This window comes from Trichomycterus rosablanca, chromosome 6, assembly GCF_030014385.1.
Source record: "Trichomycterus rosablanca isolate fTriRos1 chromosome 6, fTriRos1.hap1, whole genome shotgun sequence".
NCBI lineage: Eukaryota > Metazoa > Chordata > Actinopteri > Siluriformes > Trichomycteridae > Trichomycterus > Trichomycterus rosablanca.
Window position 1 is genome coordinate 2,476,574 of NC_085993.1, and position 18,715 is coordinate 2,495,288.

At 42.5% G+C, this 18,715-nt stretch overlaps 1 protein-coding gene across 5 annotated transcripts in view; it reads right to left on the reverse strand.

Moving 5' to 3' along the window:
* Nucleotides 1-18,715, reverse strand: part of evi5b (ecotropic viral integration site 5b) — a 91,096-nt gene that overhangs the window by 27,135 nt on the left and 45,246 nt on the right. For 4 of the 5 annotated variants that reach the window (XM_062997246.1, XM_062997245.1, XM_062997248.1 and 1 more), the window contains 12 exons: nt 17,673-17,747; nt 15,072-15,197; nt 11,548-11,691; nt 11,250-11,339; nt 9,858-9,955; nt 9,709-9,769; nt 8,910-8,963; nt 5,244-5,276; nt 4,505-4,696; nt 2,748-2,879; nt 2,528-2,668; nt 785-943 (listed from right to left, as the gene is read on the reverse strand). In XM_062997246.1, coding sequence (XP_062853316.1) covers nt 785-943; nt 2,528-2,668; nt 2,748-2,879; nt 4,505-4,696; nt 5,244-5,276; nt 8,910-8,963; nt 9,709-9,769; nt 9,858-9,955; nt 11,250-11,339; nt 11,548-11,691; nt 15,072-15,197; nt 17,673-17,747 — 1,305 coding nt within the window. The remainder of the gene's footprint in view (nt 1-784; nt 944-2,527; nt 2,669-2,747; nt 2,880-4,504; nt 4,697-5,243; nt 5,277-8,909; nt 8,964-9,708; nt 9,770-9,857; nt 9,956-11,249; nt 11,340-11,547; nt 11,692-15,071; nt 15,198-17,672; nt 17,748-18,715) is intronic. The other variant, XM_062997247.1, reaches the window with a different exon arrangement.

An 18,715-nucleotide genomic window follows, 5' to 3' on the forward strand; every position in this document is an offset into this window, starting at 1 on the left:
AGATTGTATACTGTCACAATACTGTAAGTCGCTTTTTGGATAAAAACGTCTGCTAAAATGCCGAAAATGTAAATGAAAATGTAATGGAGGAGCTTCCCCGTATACTGTTATAAAATATACATAATATTACTAAGCTTGGGTGTGTGAGTTTTAAGAGGTTTAGTCACTTTTTTTGTATAAATATAGTTAATAAAACAGTCATACACGACAAACCATGAACCTTGAAACACGAAAAAGCTGATAAGTTGATCTTTGTCTCCCTCTAGTGGATGTGAAACTTACTGCTAGTATAAAACTCAGGCTATTCTTCGGAGAGCTATTACTCTATTACTATTTATATTATAAGTATAATTTATTATTATTAGTAGTAGTAGTAATACTATATTATTATTATTATTATTAGGAGCTATTACTCTAGCCCAAGGTTAAGGTTAGCAGGTCCTGTTTCAGCATGACTGCGTCCCCGTGCACAAACTAAGCTCTATAAAGACATGAAGCCAAGCTTGGTTTAAAGAAACTCCAGTGTCCTGCACAGAGCCCTGACCTCAGCTTTGGGATGAACTGGAACATCAACTGATACTTTCTTGAGCAACATCGGTGTCCCAGCCAAACAAATGTTTAACTGAATGGGCACAAATTCCCGCAGACATACTTCAAAGATCTGTAAGAAGCCTCTTCAGAGGAGTGGGCATCGTTCTTTTTTGCCGTATAGTGTACATGTATGTCCAAAGTTTCTAATAAGAAAATCTCTCTTTGATGGGGACGTGTGGGTGTTGCGCTGTACCTGCGTCTCCAGCTCCAGCAGTCTCTGTCGGGTCTCTCGGAGTTCAGCCTGAGCTTCCGCTTCTCTGAGTCTCACGCTCATTAACTCGTCCTGCAGCTCGTTCACCGTGTTCTTCCGCGGACTGTCCTTCCACCGGCCGGCTGTACGCACCAAGTGTCTCTGCAAAAAATAACACCACTCTGTTACACGGGACTTCATAGAATATTATTAGACATTATTTGCGGCAGAGTTTTCACCTCGTTTTATCAAAATGTTTAGTGTACAGCAGGACGACATGGTAAAGGTTCACAGACAATAACTTTTACATATAAAAATGCCAAAGTGACTGTTGTCCAGTGTTTTTGTCCAGTATCTTTGACTTTTGTCAAAGATTTGGACTGCCATTTAACTGGTGCAGTAATAAATGCATATTTTTTGCCTATTGCACATACAGTTGCAATCGGAAATATTCAACCTCCCTCACTTTAAAGCAGGGGTGGGCAAACTTTTTGGCTCAAGGGCCACACAGGGTTATAAAATTTGACAGACGGGCCGGGCCAGTAGCAGATAGGGGGATGAACTAATATAAATTCTCTCTTAAAGAATGAATATCTGTGTGTAAAGACGACAGACTCGACATTAGCAAATGTTGGAAATGTTTGGAGTGCGCCATTTAGTGGAATCAACTGAAACGCAGGGTATTGCAGGGTATTGCAGAATAAAACCGAAATGAATGCCGTCCTGACGGGCCGTATTAAACAGCCTAACATGGTGGTGTGCCACATCACGGTGATGTGTATAGAACTGAATGAAAATCCACCACGAGAGGTCTCAAAACACAGAGAAATAAGATGTATTGGTACATACAAGCAATTTTGGGAAAAAAACATTTGGCGTATGTTTGTGTGCACTATTATTAACCCCCAGTCTCAGTACTTGGTGCAACATCCTTCACATCCATCATCTTCATCCATTTTTCTCGTGCTTCCAGCTCATTGAGGTCTGATGCCTTTACTGTATTTAAATCTGGAGACTGAGAAGATCCACGACTGATTTTTTAACCCAGCTTTGTTGACTTGGAAGTGTGTTTGGGATCGTCGTCTTGCTGGAAAGTCCAGTTATCACCAAGGGTCAGTTTCAACACACAAAGCAAAACATTCCTTCTTTAAAGTACCTTTGTATTTTTGTGAATCGATAATCCAAGTCACACGATTACTGTTCCATCTCTATGCTTGACCGCAGGGATTGTAATCTTGGTCAAACAGTCCCAGTTTTGATTCATCACTTTATAAAACTCTGTCCCAGAACTCTGCTGACCTATCAGATCTCCTTGTGGTGTATTTCAGCTGACCGTTCATGTGCTTTATGGTAAAGAGAGCCGTGCATCATAGAGTCCAGCCATAAAGTCCCAGCCTTCATCAGGTCCGGTCACACCAGGAAACACTGGGTGCAATGCAGGAATAACCTGGACAGTGTGGCAATCAATACCCCAACAAACATGTCTGTGTAGATGCCCGGCCAGCTGATAGCACAGCTTAGATTAGAACCTTCAGCTCTTCAGCTCTCAACATCTTTTAATTCTGATTTCCTTCTTTTGAGCAATTTTAGCAAACACCATTGGTTGATACGGATCTACACATGTTCCACACCAGCATCATAGTCTGATCAATGACTGACAATCCACTTCTGTGTTACTCTAGTCCAAATGAGCAGCTTACTTAATAAAGCAATATGGCAATTCCACATATATGTTTGGGTACCTACCTGCCAGTGATCCTCCAGGTCTCTGACCTGCTGTCTAAGCTCTTTGAGGCCCGTCACAGCCTCGGCCTCCCTCAGCTTCACAGCTATCAGCTCCTCCTGCAGCTGGACCACATTATTCTCATCCGGCAGAGATGAGTTCCTCTGTTGAAGCACACAGCACATTCATGATGAACAGTGAGTAACTGTGGAGTATCTGCAAAACCATCTGACATCAGCTCACCTTCTCCATGTCGAGGATTTTGTCCTGCATCTCTTTGAGGGCACAGTGAGACTCGGCCTCTTTCAGTCGGGCCTGGACCAACTCTTTTTCCAGCTGAAGAATGGTCTCCTCCGAGTAACGAGGTTTCGGTGCCTATGAACAGAGACAGGAACAGTCCAGGGCTTCATCAGAGGGGAACACAAAGTGTTCGTTTGACCATTATAAGACCCTAAGGCCCTACTGAATTTCAAAAATCGCCCTTTTTAAGGGCCACATTTCACAGCAGTCATTAAATAACATTCATAAACTAAATGATGTCCGTGTTTTGTTTGTTTATTAGGATTCTAACGTCATGTTTTACACTTTGATTACATTCATGACAGGAACGGTAGTTACTCATTACACAAGGTTCATCAATCAGTTCACAAGGTTATTTGCATGTTTTGGACTGTGGGAGGAAACCGGAGCTCCCGGAGGAAACCCACGCAGACACAGAAAGAACCCGGACCGCCCCACCTGGGGATCAAACCCAGGACCTTCTTGCTGTGAGGCGACAGTGCTACCCACCGAGCCACCGTGCCGCCCGTGTTTTGACATGGCCCCCTCTGTGTCCACATAATCAGTTGGGAGTTTTCCAAACTCAGCTACCCTAGTTCACACTACACGATTTTTGCCCTGATTTCCGCTCGCCGACTGGTCGGCGCTAGATGTGGCAGCGAGGGAGCAACTCGGCGTTCGATCGGCGCTACATTACACAAAATATTTATTAACCTCCAACTCACTACAGAACATAACAATCCCTGCTGGTCATGTTGCCAAATCCACTCAGATTCATTTATTTTTCCTCTTTGTTTTTACGCTGCACATCAGCGCACAAACAACTTTGATCGCTCGCTACTTGTTGACGTGCATTTTTGGACGTGGTGTCATTAAACCCCTCGTCACTGCTCTCGTTTGTTTTCGTGACAAAACGTAGTTTGGGAGACCAGAGAAGTTCGCCTGCGAGTCCAGTTGGTGATAGATGGTGTAGTGTGAAACCCCCTGTCACCGCCGCCCAGCCCAGTTTCAATACAATGTATTCGAAATCCCAGCTCTGGTGTGCTAGTGTGTTTGACTATTATTATTATTCTAAAATAAATAAATCCAACGTTGTGGCAAAAGCTTGAGGCTTTTTTTCTGTTCCATCATGACTGTGAAGTACAGGAATATACGGTTTAATGAGTTTGGTGAGTGTTTAAAACACCTTTGAAGTGAATTGCGTGTCAACTGTGAGCCAGGCCATGCCACAAACATTAGTACCTAACATTACACATATTTTTACAGTCTATAATGTATTTATTTAGAGATTATTTCCATGTGTAAAAGGATTAACATCTTGGATAATACATCCACTAATCCATCATAAAATTCCCAGTTGATATCAGGGTCTGATACCAGTCTATCAGCCTATCAGGGGTAAACAAGAGTGTGTGAGAGCGGAGAATCATAATGAGCAGCAGCACATAAAGCATCGTGTGTGTGTGTGTGTGTGTGAGTGAGAGAGAGAGAGAGAGAGAGAGAGAGAGAAAGAGAGAGAGAAAGCAAGCGCTGGCACTTAAATAAATACGTATTATGATAATTCTGCCTCTCTGACAGGAACGTGAGGGGATTCAATCATATCTCATATTCACGTAGGTCCTACAAAATCAAAGAATCTTTACCAGTACCCGGACTAAACCCCCGGGCTCAGATACACGCCACCAGTCCAGTAGGGGTCACTGTCTGTGTACGGTCCTTACCGCAGACGGACGCTGCTGCTGCTGTGGTCGATGTTGTGGTTGATGTTGTGGTTGCTGTTGTTGGAGATGTCTGATGGCGCTCTGAGCCTGCTCGAGCTGTACGCTCGTCTCCTCGCACTGCTGTTTCACCGTGGCCAGCTCCCGCTTGACCAGGTAATTCTCCTCGGCCTCCTGCGCCCGCGTCACCTGACCCTGACGCGACCCATCACGGACAACAGGAGGGGTCAACCAATGAGGGGGGCGACGTGGAGGGAGGGGGGGTTGTTAATATGCACGGCCAGGAGTACGAATATACGTGGATATAAGTTTATGGTCAACATGCTGGACATGCTGTTAGCGACTTTTCAAAAGTGATTTTTATTCTGGGCTCTTCTTTTTTTTTTTTATTGTGATCAAGAGCCGTATTATCAATCACTTCTCTGATGAACTGTCAACGTGCAGGCCGTATTTAGTAATCAATAATGTGGATTTTTGGAGATCCTAAGCATGCACATACACATTCTAATGCACAGCAATTAGAGGAGCACTAAACTCTAAATTATTCCCTTTACTTGGACTCGGACAAGCTGATAATGATGTTAGAGAAGCATGCAAATGTATTATTTGTATTTTATCTAATTCAGCTCATGCAAAATTTAACAGCAAACTTAAATAACTTTAAATCGTCCAAGTAAGCAGAAAAATAAAAGTGGCAGCAGGAAGGGTAGCCGGGAAAAGAAAGGTGTGGAGATTTTTATACCTGGATCAATCTATCGGCCAGAGAAGCACTCTCCTACAAAGAGAAAAATCCAAAACAGAAAAGCATAGAGAGAAACCAGAGGACATCACAACACAGGAAAATAAAAACAACAAACGTGATTCCTGACAGAAACACTCTGTTCTTCATCCTCCCCGCATTTACAGTGATTATTTCAACACATTTATTTTTCATTTAGATTCAGCAATTAACAAGAATGAACAAGTTTAGTGTCCAAAATTCTCTTCAGCAGTTTTGCACTGAAGTGACGACGCTCGACTGCTTTATTGTTGTACAGAAATGAAGTCAGGGTGCCCGGGGCTGATTAACCTGATTAACAATACTGTATGTGGTCCGAGCGACTGCACGAGTGTGTGTGATGGGTTGAGAGTGGCTCTGTGTGGGAACCCAACACTGACAGGTGATGAGTTTGTTTATTGGTTTGACACCATGTCAAAACATAGGTTACTTTCATGGCAGGATCGTTCCTGACAGGTGATAAGAAGTGGCCACAGATTGGACACATTTGTCAAGGGAGTGTGGTGATCTGGCTCTCCTTGATCAGATCGGGGTTGTGCAGACACATTTATTAAAATTTTATCCAATTTGGACTGAATACAGTTTGAGAAATTTAAGGTTAAGGGCCTTGCTCACGAGCCCAAAAGTGGCAGCTTGGTGTTGGTGGGGCTTGAACCAGCGACCTTTTAATTACCTTAATCGCTAGGCTACAACTGCCTAGTAACCCAATAGTTTCACTGATTAAAAAAGGAAACAGACTTTTATTATAAACATAAAACTATAAAGTATATAATTATATTAGAAACAGATCTGTTAAATTCTGATCTGTCTCGCGTGTGTATCCGAGCGGCTCGACGAGCACTCGACCGAAGCGAGATTTCTAGCATGTCAGATATCTGGATCTGAGTTGCCTGACTGGCAATGAGTGCGGTGTCGAACAGCCAATGAGAATGCAGGATACGGTGTGAGGGGAAACGCAGGGGAGGAGTGTAAAAAGGTGGGACAGGCGCGTAATGTAGTTTATATCAGAATACATCAGCACACACACACAAGTTTTACAGTATTTCTGATCGTTCTCTACAAAACACCAAAAATATTTAATAACCTCCAACTCACTATAGAACAAAACAATCCATGCTGGTCGCGTTGCCAAATCCACTCAGATTCATTTATTTTTCTCCTTGATTTTACGCTGCACATCAGAGCACAAACTTTGATCTCTCGCTACTTGTTGACGTGCATTTTCGGACGTGGTGTCATTAAACCTCTCGTCACTTCTCACGTTTGTTTTCATGACAGAACGTAGTTTGGGAGACCAGAGAAGCTCGCCTGCGATTCCAGTTGGTGATAGATGGTGTAGTGTGTGACCCTCTGTCACCGATCAGTCGTGTAGTGTGAAATACACACCGACTTGAAAGACTCCCGATTACAAGAGATCCAGTTGTGTAGTGTGAACTGTACAGCGACCTGACCACTTGGAAAGTCGTGTAGTGTGAACTTGGCATTAGCCTGGCATGCTTGTGTTTATGTGTTCAGTTCTGTGAAAGGTCTTTATAGTCTGAATAACCACAAGGTTCGCTGGGAAAACTTCACAGTCGCTTGTTTTTGTATTTGTCAACCCAGCCTGGGATTCGACTCCAGAACCTGTGGGTGGCTTTTACGTTCACATTTACGGCATTTAGCAGACGCTCTTATCCACAGAACGACTTACAGAAGAGCTTCCACAGTAAATATTAGTAAAAATTTAATTTTCTATTTAAATAAGATGCTATAGGTTAGTAAGTGCACGTTGTCGCTCAGCCTAAGTGCTCAGTAAAGAGGCGATGAAGGTGTTTAATCGTCTTTAAAAGACGTGAGAGACTCGGATTGTATAAACAGACTGGGGAGGTTCGTTCCACCACTTGGGTGCTGGTACAGAGAAGAACCTTGATGCTCGGATCAAGATGAGCGAGACTATTGGCTATCGAAGGTTGTGTGGTGCAGAACGGGGGTTATTATTAAAACTTTGGACACCAAACTTGTCTCAGCTTTAATTTTTATAATGAATTTTCACTCAAGCTGTTTTGTTTAGATTTAATTCTTTCACCACACAGCGTGAGTAGGGCGTGGCAGATGAAGAACAGAGGATCGGAGTGTGGTTGTGGTGACGTGGGCATGAAAGCACGACAGAAAAGATGAAGCAGTCAGCGTTCCGGCTGGATCTGATGCAAAGCAGAGATGAGCAGCAGGTGAAGAAGAAAGATGGTAGTGCCATGCTGTTAATGCCAGCCTGTCGGTTTTAGTGCTGAGGACTCCGGAGTGGGTCGGAACTCCCACTATGCCTATTACGTTATAAAGCACGACATGCAGGAGCTTTAGAAATCGTAGTTGGGGTTTTCGGCCATACGCATTTCGTTCTTTATTCGAAGGCTGACCGCCACTCTGGCCACGCGTGCCACAGCATGCAACAGGGAGGTTGCATGCCACAGTTATGAATTGCATCCTAGCTTCTACACAGCCAGCAGCTCTCCATCGCAGGCAGACGGTTAATGAAACGGAGCAGACGTGCTAATCCGAGCGGTACTTACCTGTTCAGCGTAAAGCCATGAGCTCATTACACACACACACACCTCATGTTACACACACACACGTCATGTTACACAGCTAATCCGTGTCAGTACGTTCGGTCAGTTGCTGAATGTGAAATTATCCGTGGGTTAGTACACGTGAGCTCGAGACGGTCGGCATAAGTAATGAACCAGTGAGAGAGATGAGGTCGTGTATGCAGTGATTGTGATATATATATATATATATATACACCGATCAGCTATAACATTATGACCACCTCCTTGTTTCTACACTCACTGTCCATTTTATCAGCTCCACTTACCATATAGAAGCACTTTGTAGTTCTACAATTACTGACTGCAGTCCATTTGTTGCTCTGCATGCTTTGTTAGCCCCCTTTCGTCCTGTTCTTTAATGGTCAGGACCCCCACAGGACCCCCACAGGACCACCACAGAGCAGGTATTATTTGGGTGGTGGATCATTCTCAGCACTGCAGTGACACTGACATGGTGGTGGTGTGTTAGTGTGTGACACAGCAGTGCTGCTGGAGGTTTTAAATACCGTGTCCACTCACTGTCCACTCTATTAGACACTCCTACCTAGTCGGTCCACCTTGTAGATGTAAAGTCAGAGACGATCGCTCATCTATTGCTGCTGTTTGAGTCGGTCATCTTCTAGAGCTTCATCAGTGGTCACAGGACGCTGCCCACGGGGCACTGTTGGCTGGATATTTTTGGTTGGTGGACTATTCTCAGTCCAGCAGGGACAATGAGGTGTTTAAAAATACACTCATACCAGCACAACACACACTAACACACCACCACCATGTCAGTGTCACTGCAGTGCTGAGAATCATCCACCACCTAAATAATACCTGCTCTGTGGTGGTCCTGTGGTGGTCCTGACCATTAAAGAACAGGACGAAAGGGGGCTAACAAAGCATGCAGAGAAACAGATGGACTACAGTCAGTAATTGTAGAACTACAAAGTGCTTCTATATGGTAAGTGGAGCTGATAACAAACAGTGAGTGTAGAAACGAGGTGGTTTTAATGTTATGGCTGATCAGTGTATATAACGATATATATCGAGACGGCCTTCTTACTTTCTCCAGCGTGTCGATCCTCTGCTTCAGTAACCTGTTCTCTGTCCGGAGTCTCTGCAAAACAGACAAGACCAAACGATGTCGTCAAAGCATCCTGCTAAATATTTCTGTTGTACATTTCCCCAGTTGTCCTCCCAGTTTAGTCGTATCCAATGCCCCGATTGCATTATACTTCCTCTACCACTGCAGAGCTCTACATCTCCATATAGAGATCCATATCGCGTATGGATCAACGTTATCCTCCGTCTCTGTGCAGGCAGCATCGAACAGCCAGCAGCCACGGACGAATTATTGCCCAGATAGGCGCCCAACCTTCTGGTAGCAGAGCTGCGATTGGTGCGCTAGTGTGTTTTACCACTGTGCCACCTGACCTCGCCAACCCTACATCATTCCTATAATGTCTGACATGCCAGCTTACCGCTGCAAAGACCAGAGTTCGAGTCTCAGCTGGCCACCGCCCGGTCACATGTGCAAGGCGGGTTTACACAGGGATCAGTATCATGTTCGGAGGGTGCAGCACCTCAATTAGCCAGCAGAGGTCGCAATTGCAGCAGCAATGAGTAATCTCTTCAGCCCTGCACTCCCTTAGACGGAGCCGATCATGTCTGTGTAGGCGCTGCATGGCCGATAGCAGGGCTTGAGATCTCAGCAGCAGATCCCGCTGCGCCACCCGAGCGCCCTGCACTAGTGGTCAAAATGGGTAACTACGTTTAACATGGGTACTTTGGTACACCAGTACACTAGAGCCAAGATCAGGTGATCGAATCTTAGTGGTGCAGCCAAAACATTCAGGTCTCACCTTTATCTCCACTTGTTCCTCCATCTCCTTGGTTTTTATGGTAGTGTATTCCTTCTCCAACCTGCAGACACACAAACCAGTGAAGCTCTGAGCTGGAGATACAGAACGCTGGTTTAAATGTTTAAAATGGGAGGGGTATAAATACGCACTTTTTCATCTTCTTAGCGTTGTACTTGACTTGATAAGCGTTCTGGATCACTTTGTCCGGGCCGCTGTCGAGCTGGTGAGGGATGACCTTCTGAAAGTACTACAGGAAACAGGAGGGTGGATGGAATTACAATCGTTCTACATCGTCCAATCGCAAATAAACAATCGAGCACTCAGATTCTACAAACATCATGAACTCCCTGAATTTAAATCTCAGCTCTGCTACCGGTCGGCTGGGCGCCCTCTAGCGAGCACAATCGACAAAATTGCCCACTAGTCTGGTGGGTGGAAAAAGACGGGACTAAAAACAAAAGGGACAGGGTCTTCAACGCTGTGTAAGGACCCTGGTTAGTAGCCCGAGGCGCCTGTACAGAAGTGGAGGAACGTGGAGATCAGCGCGTGACTCTCCGTGCTCGAGACCGACCTCACACGCAAATCCACCGAAGTACGGGCGAATAAGAGGGATGACTATACCTCCCTCAGACACAATTGGGGTCCCCAGCAGCGGAAGACTAACTGGCTACGATAAAAAAAAAAAGGGAAGGAAATGCAGAAATAAAATGATAAAAATCTGTCATGTGTTCATTCTCTTGGAAAATATGTAATTATATACGTGTAAATATAAACACATTTTAAATTTGATGGCTGAGTGGGATTTTCTGCTAGCACATCAGCGCCGAGATTCTGGACTCCTCGGTTCGAAACTCGGCATTGCCACCGGTCGGCTGGGCGCCATCTAGCAGGCAGTGCAGCAGTGCCTGCCGCAGACTATCATTGGCTACCGTGTCTGCTAGGGTTGAATGACCGGACTATGTGGGTGGGGTCTTTAAATGCTGTGCAAGGACCCTGATTAGCAGATGACGGGTGAAAAGAAAGGGTCCGCTAAGGACTGTACACGGGTAGGAGGAGGCATGAGCAGGAAATATACCCTCCTCGAATGCAATCAGGGATCCCCAGCAGCGGAAGACAAATTGACTACACTAAAATCGAGAGAAAAATGGAAGAACATGCAAAATTAAATAAATACGTGCAAAATAAGAGTGAAAATTTGATAAAATATTGAAGGTACGGCGTTTTAAAACGTTCCACAATAGGCAGGTGAGTTGGTAACAGGTAAGGGAATCATGATTAAAGAGATTGATCCTTTTTACATCCAAACAGTTGTGCCATACATCAAGGACAATCATCAACGGGTTCAAAAAGAACATTTCTCAATGCATGACTGAGAATGATTTGTGTCTTTCACTGTCTACCATCTACCGTACATATTAGAATATTATAAAAAGATTCAGAAATCTAAGAAAATCTCAGAGATTAAGGAGGAAAATTCAATAGAAAACTGATATTCCCAGCATACATTGTGTAAAATCAGCAACAAAACACAATTTATTTACCTGTAACATGCCCTCCATGTCCAACTGAATGAGCTCTGCCTGATTCATCTGCAGGATGGCCAGGCCGACACGAAACACTATCTCCAAACCCTGGCACACACCGAGAGAAGAAAATCCTTCATCAATTTAATGCAATACATTTTTCTCTCCAGCAGGGGGCGCTCACCGCTTACATTTCAGCTAAGCACTGACTTCTAATTATAATGAAAATAAATCAGATTATTTTTAAATATTCAAGTGCAACAAGAGCGCAGCAGCTCGGCAGGACGATTTTCTTACATTTAACATCTTTTCTTACCTCACACATGAAGATGTCGAAGATTCGAGTAGCGACAGGCAGAGGAAATGAGGTGAGGAAGATGGTGAGGAACCAGGACGAGGCGTACATGGAGGTGTGGAAACTCTGAGCCTGGAAGTGAACGTGAAGTTCAGGTAGCTGCTCCTGATGATGAAGAACATGGTTCACAGTGTTTAGTTCGTCCTTGGGTCGTGTTCATGACAGGAAACATTGTGATAAGACTCTTATAGGTTAACACGGGGGTTTTTTTTGGTTTGGGTGCTGGTACAGAACAGATCCTTGATGCCCGTTCTTCCTCGAGTCCTGGGTGGAGGATCAAGACGAGCGAGACTGTTGGCTTGAAGGTTGCGTGGTACAGAACGCTTGCTACCGTGAAAAATTTTGGACACCTAACTTTACTCGGATGAGCAAATTCAACTTGTATTTTTATCATTATTTTCACTCGAGCTGTTTTGTTAAGTTTTAAGTTGTTTTAAAAACGCCCCCTTGTGGAGGGCTTGCATTACACCCTGTAAACCGCAGTGAGACCAGATTCCTACCACTTTTATTAATTAAGTATATTTCGTTTTATGTTTGTTTTGATGCGTCGTTTGTGTTGCCTGGGTCGTAAAAATAATAAACAAAATTCTGTTGTATTTAGTGAAGTTGTGTCTGTTGTCTATTTATTCATTTAATTATTTATTTGGATATTAATGCCGTGTTTAACACGTGTCACATGTGTTACGGCAATACAGGTATCATGTTTCTGTGTGCTTGTTTTATCTTGTCTTTATATTTTGGGGGGGTTTTATAATGTAATTTTTATTTTAATAGCTGCGAGGTAGGTTTAACTGGTGTTGTCTTATGTAAGAATTTCATTTAAGGTGTGTTCCCTGGTGTATTGGGGCATTCTATTAGGATGTGCCTTATCATAATAGGGGTTTGGCAGATTTTATAGGTTGGGGTTTTTCCTTTTTTTTTTTTTTTTTTTAGGTGTTTTAGGGTTATTCTGACAGGAATTTTAGGAAGGTCGCTGCTTCGTGTTGTTGAACTGTTCCTTAATGGTCTTTGGTGTTAAAGTCTATGAAGAACACCAAGCAGAGTCACAACGGAGACAGAGGAAAAACAAGCTTTTTATGTTCCTGGAGGCAAATCTTGTACATGCACACAGTAATGTCCCAAAATACACAGAAAACACACTCACTGCCACTAATCCACTGCATGGGACATTTTTAAATCTGCAATCTCACATTTAGCAGTCGTTTCTACTGCAGAGTGACCCGTACTGTACCCATTTACCTGCGCTAAATTTGGTTACCCTTCTTGACCAGGGACTGAGTGTACCAAACCAGCTGTATGGATGTGTAAGAAACAGTGCTGACCATTAATTGGTCAAATGCAAGCATCAGAGAATCATCACTGGAGTGAGACGATATAGACGACTTACGAATGGCTTATATGATGCCGTAAGCAATAATACACGCCAGGCTCGCGGTGAACAAAGCACTAAATGCTCATCATGTGACAGCAGCCTTACTGTCAATCAATCCTGTAAGGAAACCTGTGATTAGAAGTGTTAGGATGAATGTACTAGTAATTAAAGCAGAGGTTTGTAGCTTGTCCCATCTAAGAACACTATCAGTGGGTACTCATCATGGCACACTGCGTGGAGATTCTGGGACTAATGATTTAGCCCTTATTAAAGTCACTCAGGTCTGCTGTGTTTGATACATGCCCAGCATTTAATATCCCTCACCATCACATGCACAACTGTTGATGAAACAGAAATTGACGTGCACAGTGTAATTAGCAGGTTAATATTCAAATGTAAGTACTATTTTGGCTTCGTCTTCTGTTAGGATCTTCTGGGTTTATTAAACCACCACATCCAGTAAACAGTTATTATAAGCAGTCACAAAGCCCCACTTATCTCTACAGTTCAGGGCCACCCTGCCTGTGTTTACTCCTGCAGCTCTACCGCCCAACAGCGTCCACCCTAATACATCCAGTTCAGTTACAGACTCGGCATACACTTGTACGTGACATGCAAGGATTTCTGACAATGCTTTTCTAACAACCAAATTATTAGAAATCACACTTCTTGGTTTAAAGATGCCTTTCATGTCTTTTAAGTCCATATTTTTATAAAGATTTGACAAACTCTGCTGGGTTAAATTACATGTACATACACATGTATATATGGCCGTGAGCTTGTCGGACGTCCCATTTCAAAAACGAATGGTTAAAATAAAGAGTGACCTCTATGTGATCTGTTCTGATTTAACAGCAGCCTCTTTTCTGGAGAAGGCTTCTCACAAGAAATTAAAGGACACCGGGGGGGAACTGGGCACTGATGTTGGTGCTCCAGTTTATTCCAGAGCTGATCAGTGGGGCTGAAGTCAGGGCTCTGGAGCTGCGAAAGCTGGGACTGCCACAGGAGCTGCTAAGACAGTTCTACACTGCGGCCATCGAATCAGTTCTGTGCACTTCCATCACAGTCTGGTTTGGTGCAGCCACAACACAACAAAGGAACAGACTGCAGCGACAGGTGATGTCAGCTGAAAAAAATCATTGGTGCTCCTCTGCCCTCTCTCCAGGACTTGTATACTTCAAGAACCAAGAAACGGGCAGAGAAAATTATCACTGACTCCTCACACCCTGGCCATTACTTCATTCAACCCCTCCCCTCCGGCAGGCGCTATAGATCCATCCACATTAAAACCACCAGATTCAAGAGCAGTTCTCTCTCACATGCCATCTCCCTCCTAAATAAATAAATGACTGATAACACAGACCTAAGCGTAACAATATTCATCTGCTGCCAATTGACTACACTTTGTAGTACTCATCCTACATGCTGTGCACTTTACTGTTTTGTAAATATTTCACATGCTGCTAAATTACATATTTGTATATTGCCTGTATATAATCTTATAGTTTGTATAATTTTTGTGTTTAATGTTTAATGTATACATTGCCTGTACACTGTATTATTACTAGAGAGATACCATCAGCCGGAAACAAATTCCTTGTGTGTATCCACATACTTGGCCAATAAATCTGATTCTGATTCTGATTTTCTTCATGTCTTTATAGAGCTTGCTTTGTGCACAGGGACACAGTCATGCTGGAACAGGGAAAGACCTTCCCTAAACTGTTGCTGAAAAGTTGGAAGCATTTCATTCCCTTCATAGAAGGGGTGTCCCAATACTTTTGTCCAAATCGTGTACAGCAACTTTTTATTTAATTATTTTGCTGCATGGCACATTACTTATAGCTAATATTTATAGTTTATTTAAGTGTTCCAATGTTGTCCCAAGTGTATGTAAACTTTTATCAGTCCATCAGGAGTAAAAGTCAGTCCTTACCAGAGAAATACCATTATTATTACACCAGTAAGAAAAATTCTCAGGTCACTGTGGCTGTTTTAAGGATGAACCCAAACAAAACCATTAATGATGTCGACCTCCGATGGTAAACCAGTTATCACTAACTGGATTTTGAATTTCTGAGTTGAGTCGGAGGACACGGCTTCACCCACTTACCTGGATCATATATTCAAACTGGTACATGCAGAGTCCCAGTTCAGCCATACTGGGTTTAAACAGCTCCCTCAGTCTGTAATCCTGCATCAGCTTCACGAAAACACAGAACGCTTCCTCCTCGGGCATCTATCAAACAACAAACGCAAAATGACATTTTCTTACAGAATGAGGTTTCTACAGTGTCTTTAATATTTTAAACGCATCACGAGCTTTACAAATTATAAAGCAGCAAAAAAAGTATAATGTGAATAGCTAAACTAACTAGAATAAAAGAAAAAAGAAGAAATTAAGAAATTAAATTAAAGCAATGCACATAACAAAACCGTAATCAGAATATACCTTATATGTAGATATGCTCACAATGCCCATTTTCCTAAAATACTGATGTAAAAAGTATAAATAAACATGTTCCACTCACTGGCTTTGTGTAATATTAAGATCCTTTAGTGTTCCCATCAGTTGTAAATATTGAAATATATGTAAATATTGTGGCTTTGGAACATAATATATCATTTAAATTCAAGACTGAAAAACAATACTAGTCTAAAAGGTATTTGTTTATAATTTACACACCTTTACTCTTCTGTATCTTAAAGCAGGGTCTTTCAAACCCTTAAGTGAATCGCGAGCCGAAAAAAATCAATGGGTCACAGCGAAAAATATTAAAATTAAATAAACTTGAAAGTGGGATGGCACGGTGGCTCGGTGGGTAGAACTGTCGCCTCACAGCAATGTTCTTGTCCAGGGTGTTACTGTGTGCCTTGCGTCCATTGAAAAGCTGGGATAGGCTCCAGCAACCACCACGATCCTAATTGGATAAGCGGTTAAGAAGGTGAGCGAGTGAGTGAGTTAACTTGAACGCCCCCCTGTGGAGGCTTTATGTTACATCTCGTTTAGAGAGAGTAAGATGCATTGTGTTGCCTGGGTCATATAAAACATCATGGACAAAGTGTGGGTCTTAATGTAAAGATGTACAGGTCAGTGTGCGATTGTTCTTGCTATTGTAAATAAGGTGAAAAATTACTTTTAAAAAATCTTAAAACACGATTGTTTCGACAGCGTGAGTGTATCAGCATCCTGTGTCAGCAGCCTCAGTAACCTGCTCTTCTAAAATGGTTTTAGACCCTTAGACCTCACGTCCATCTAGTGCTAACAGGCAAACACTTGGCTGAATCTCGCACTAATTAGCTAGTGTCTTGACATACTATGGTTCCTAAAATATATACAAAAATACAAATAAAAAAGCATAATAATAATATAATACAAATACAATCTGCTGCTGTTTATGTTGACACAACTGGAGCCCAAATTCTACCTCATGCACAAATAAAAGCTCAGTAAAAAAAATAGTTTAACTTTAATTTACTAACTATTAGGGATGTAACGATGCACCACAAGACAGTTAAAAATCGATTCACATGTGTAACGATTCAAATTGGTTTACATGTATAATGAATTTATATTCACTTTAAACAGCAGAGGGCGCTGGCGATATTCAGCTCGCCTGGTTGAGGTCACTACAGGGTTGCCAGGTTCTGAATTTTCCAGCCAAATGTATTTATGTGAGGATACTTTATTTAATGTGCGATTTATTTCATTTCAGTTTTTTTTACACAAAAAGGGAAATGTGCAGCATTGTTTTGCATAGTTTGTACCTACCTCAGAAATAAAAGGATATTCATTATTTAGATAAATAAAAGCACAAATACAGGATTTTATTTTATTTTTTGAAGAGAAATAATAAAAGGAAACTTTGTCTTCGATTGAATTTTGTTTAGGTTTGGTTTGGTGTTTCGTTTTTAACGCCATGTCTGCCCTTTGGGCCATGTTCATGGCAGGAAAGGTTGTGATCTGTCTTTTATTTACTTATTCCATTCGACTTAGGGAAGTTATGTCTGTTGTCTATGTATGTTCATTTATATGTGTTGCTTCAGTTTTGTTAATGACAGGAATTTTAGGAGTGTTGTTGCTTTTGTCTTGGTAAATAATTCCTTTATGGTTTTTGCTGATAAAATCTGTTGTCTTTCATGGACATAAATGATTCCAGCATTAAATGTTTTATTGTAATCTGTGTTTGGCATGTTGCGCAATATGGGACAGCTTCGCCTTTTATCAGGTACATGTGTGTTAACCTAGAGTGTCCAATACGGCACCTTGTGTACACTGTCTGGTCCCAACGGTTTTCAAGGTAGGTCTGCATTTTTTCCCCAATAGTGGGATTAGCTTCGTATAGTTTATTATTCTGGTGTGTGTTCCAGTCGTTTTGCCATTTGTCCTTGATATATGAGTTTATTATAGGTTTGATGTCCACTGGTGGGATCTGGTACGTTGAATCCGGTTTAATTTTGTTTAAAAAAATCGGGGGAAATCATATCGTGAACCCAGTATCGTAAATCGCATCGCGAGTGTATCGTTACATCCCTACTAACTATTTACCCCATAAGGCCTTTGATCAAAATTCAAATACACTGAAGTTGGTGAATTTAAAATAACATTTTGTTTTTATCCTCTAAATAAAACATGGAGCTCATGGTGTGAACCCACACATTTGTACACTTGTACTAAGCCTTTATTCGTGTTCAGTTCTGTGATTGTAAATACCTGCATGAGCAGCAGGCCGACGATGAAGGCGCTGCCCTGGCAGTACCCCACCTCCCGGTCCACCAGCGAGTAGGCCTGCAATAACAGGAAGTCAACATGAGGCATAAAATGAAACTCTCACAATAGCTTTCTTTAAAAACAGCCTCGAGAAGGCCGACCGGTCCATTTCTATACTGGTTTGATCATACTGGTCTTTTTGTGTGCAGATGCTTGATTTGTGATGACTGAAGAACTGAAGCGTTTCTCCCAAATCAGCCGGACTGGGAGAAAAAAATCCAAAACAGGAACTGAACTAAACACCGTCAGCGAAAAACAGATCCTCCGAACACAGTAAAAAAATGATGACTAGAGGAGAAGCCTGGTATAAAGTATAAACAGAAATGCTGTATCATCATTGAAAAGAATGCTGAGGACGTTAAAGCCACGTTAACAAAAACATGCGACCCAAGTTTGGGATGTTTAAGCCTTAAACAGGTGATTTTTTACCCATTAAACATTCATTCATTCATTCACTGTCTGTTTTACCACCGTTTTACCCTATTCAGGGTCGAGGTGGGTACGATGCACCGGGCGTAAGGTAGGAAACACACTGGACAGATCAACAGTCCATCCATCACAGGGCAAACACACACACACACACACACACACACACACACATCTAGAGCAACTTAGCATCTCCAATTAATCTGACCGCATGGCTTTGTACTGTGGGTTTCCTCCCACACAGACACATGGAGAACATGCAAACTCCACACAGAAAGGACCCGGACTGCACACACACACACATTTATGGTACAACACAAACACACACACATTGTATCAAACACACACTCTTACTTTCACTGTCAAATACATATAGACATGTAGCAACACACACACACACACACACACACACACACACACACACATGGTACAACACAAATATATACATACACACATACAAGCTTACACACATACACACCCATACAAACACAACCATACACACACATTTATGAAACAACACAACACACATGCATACATGCTCGCACACATATACACCCATA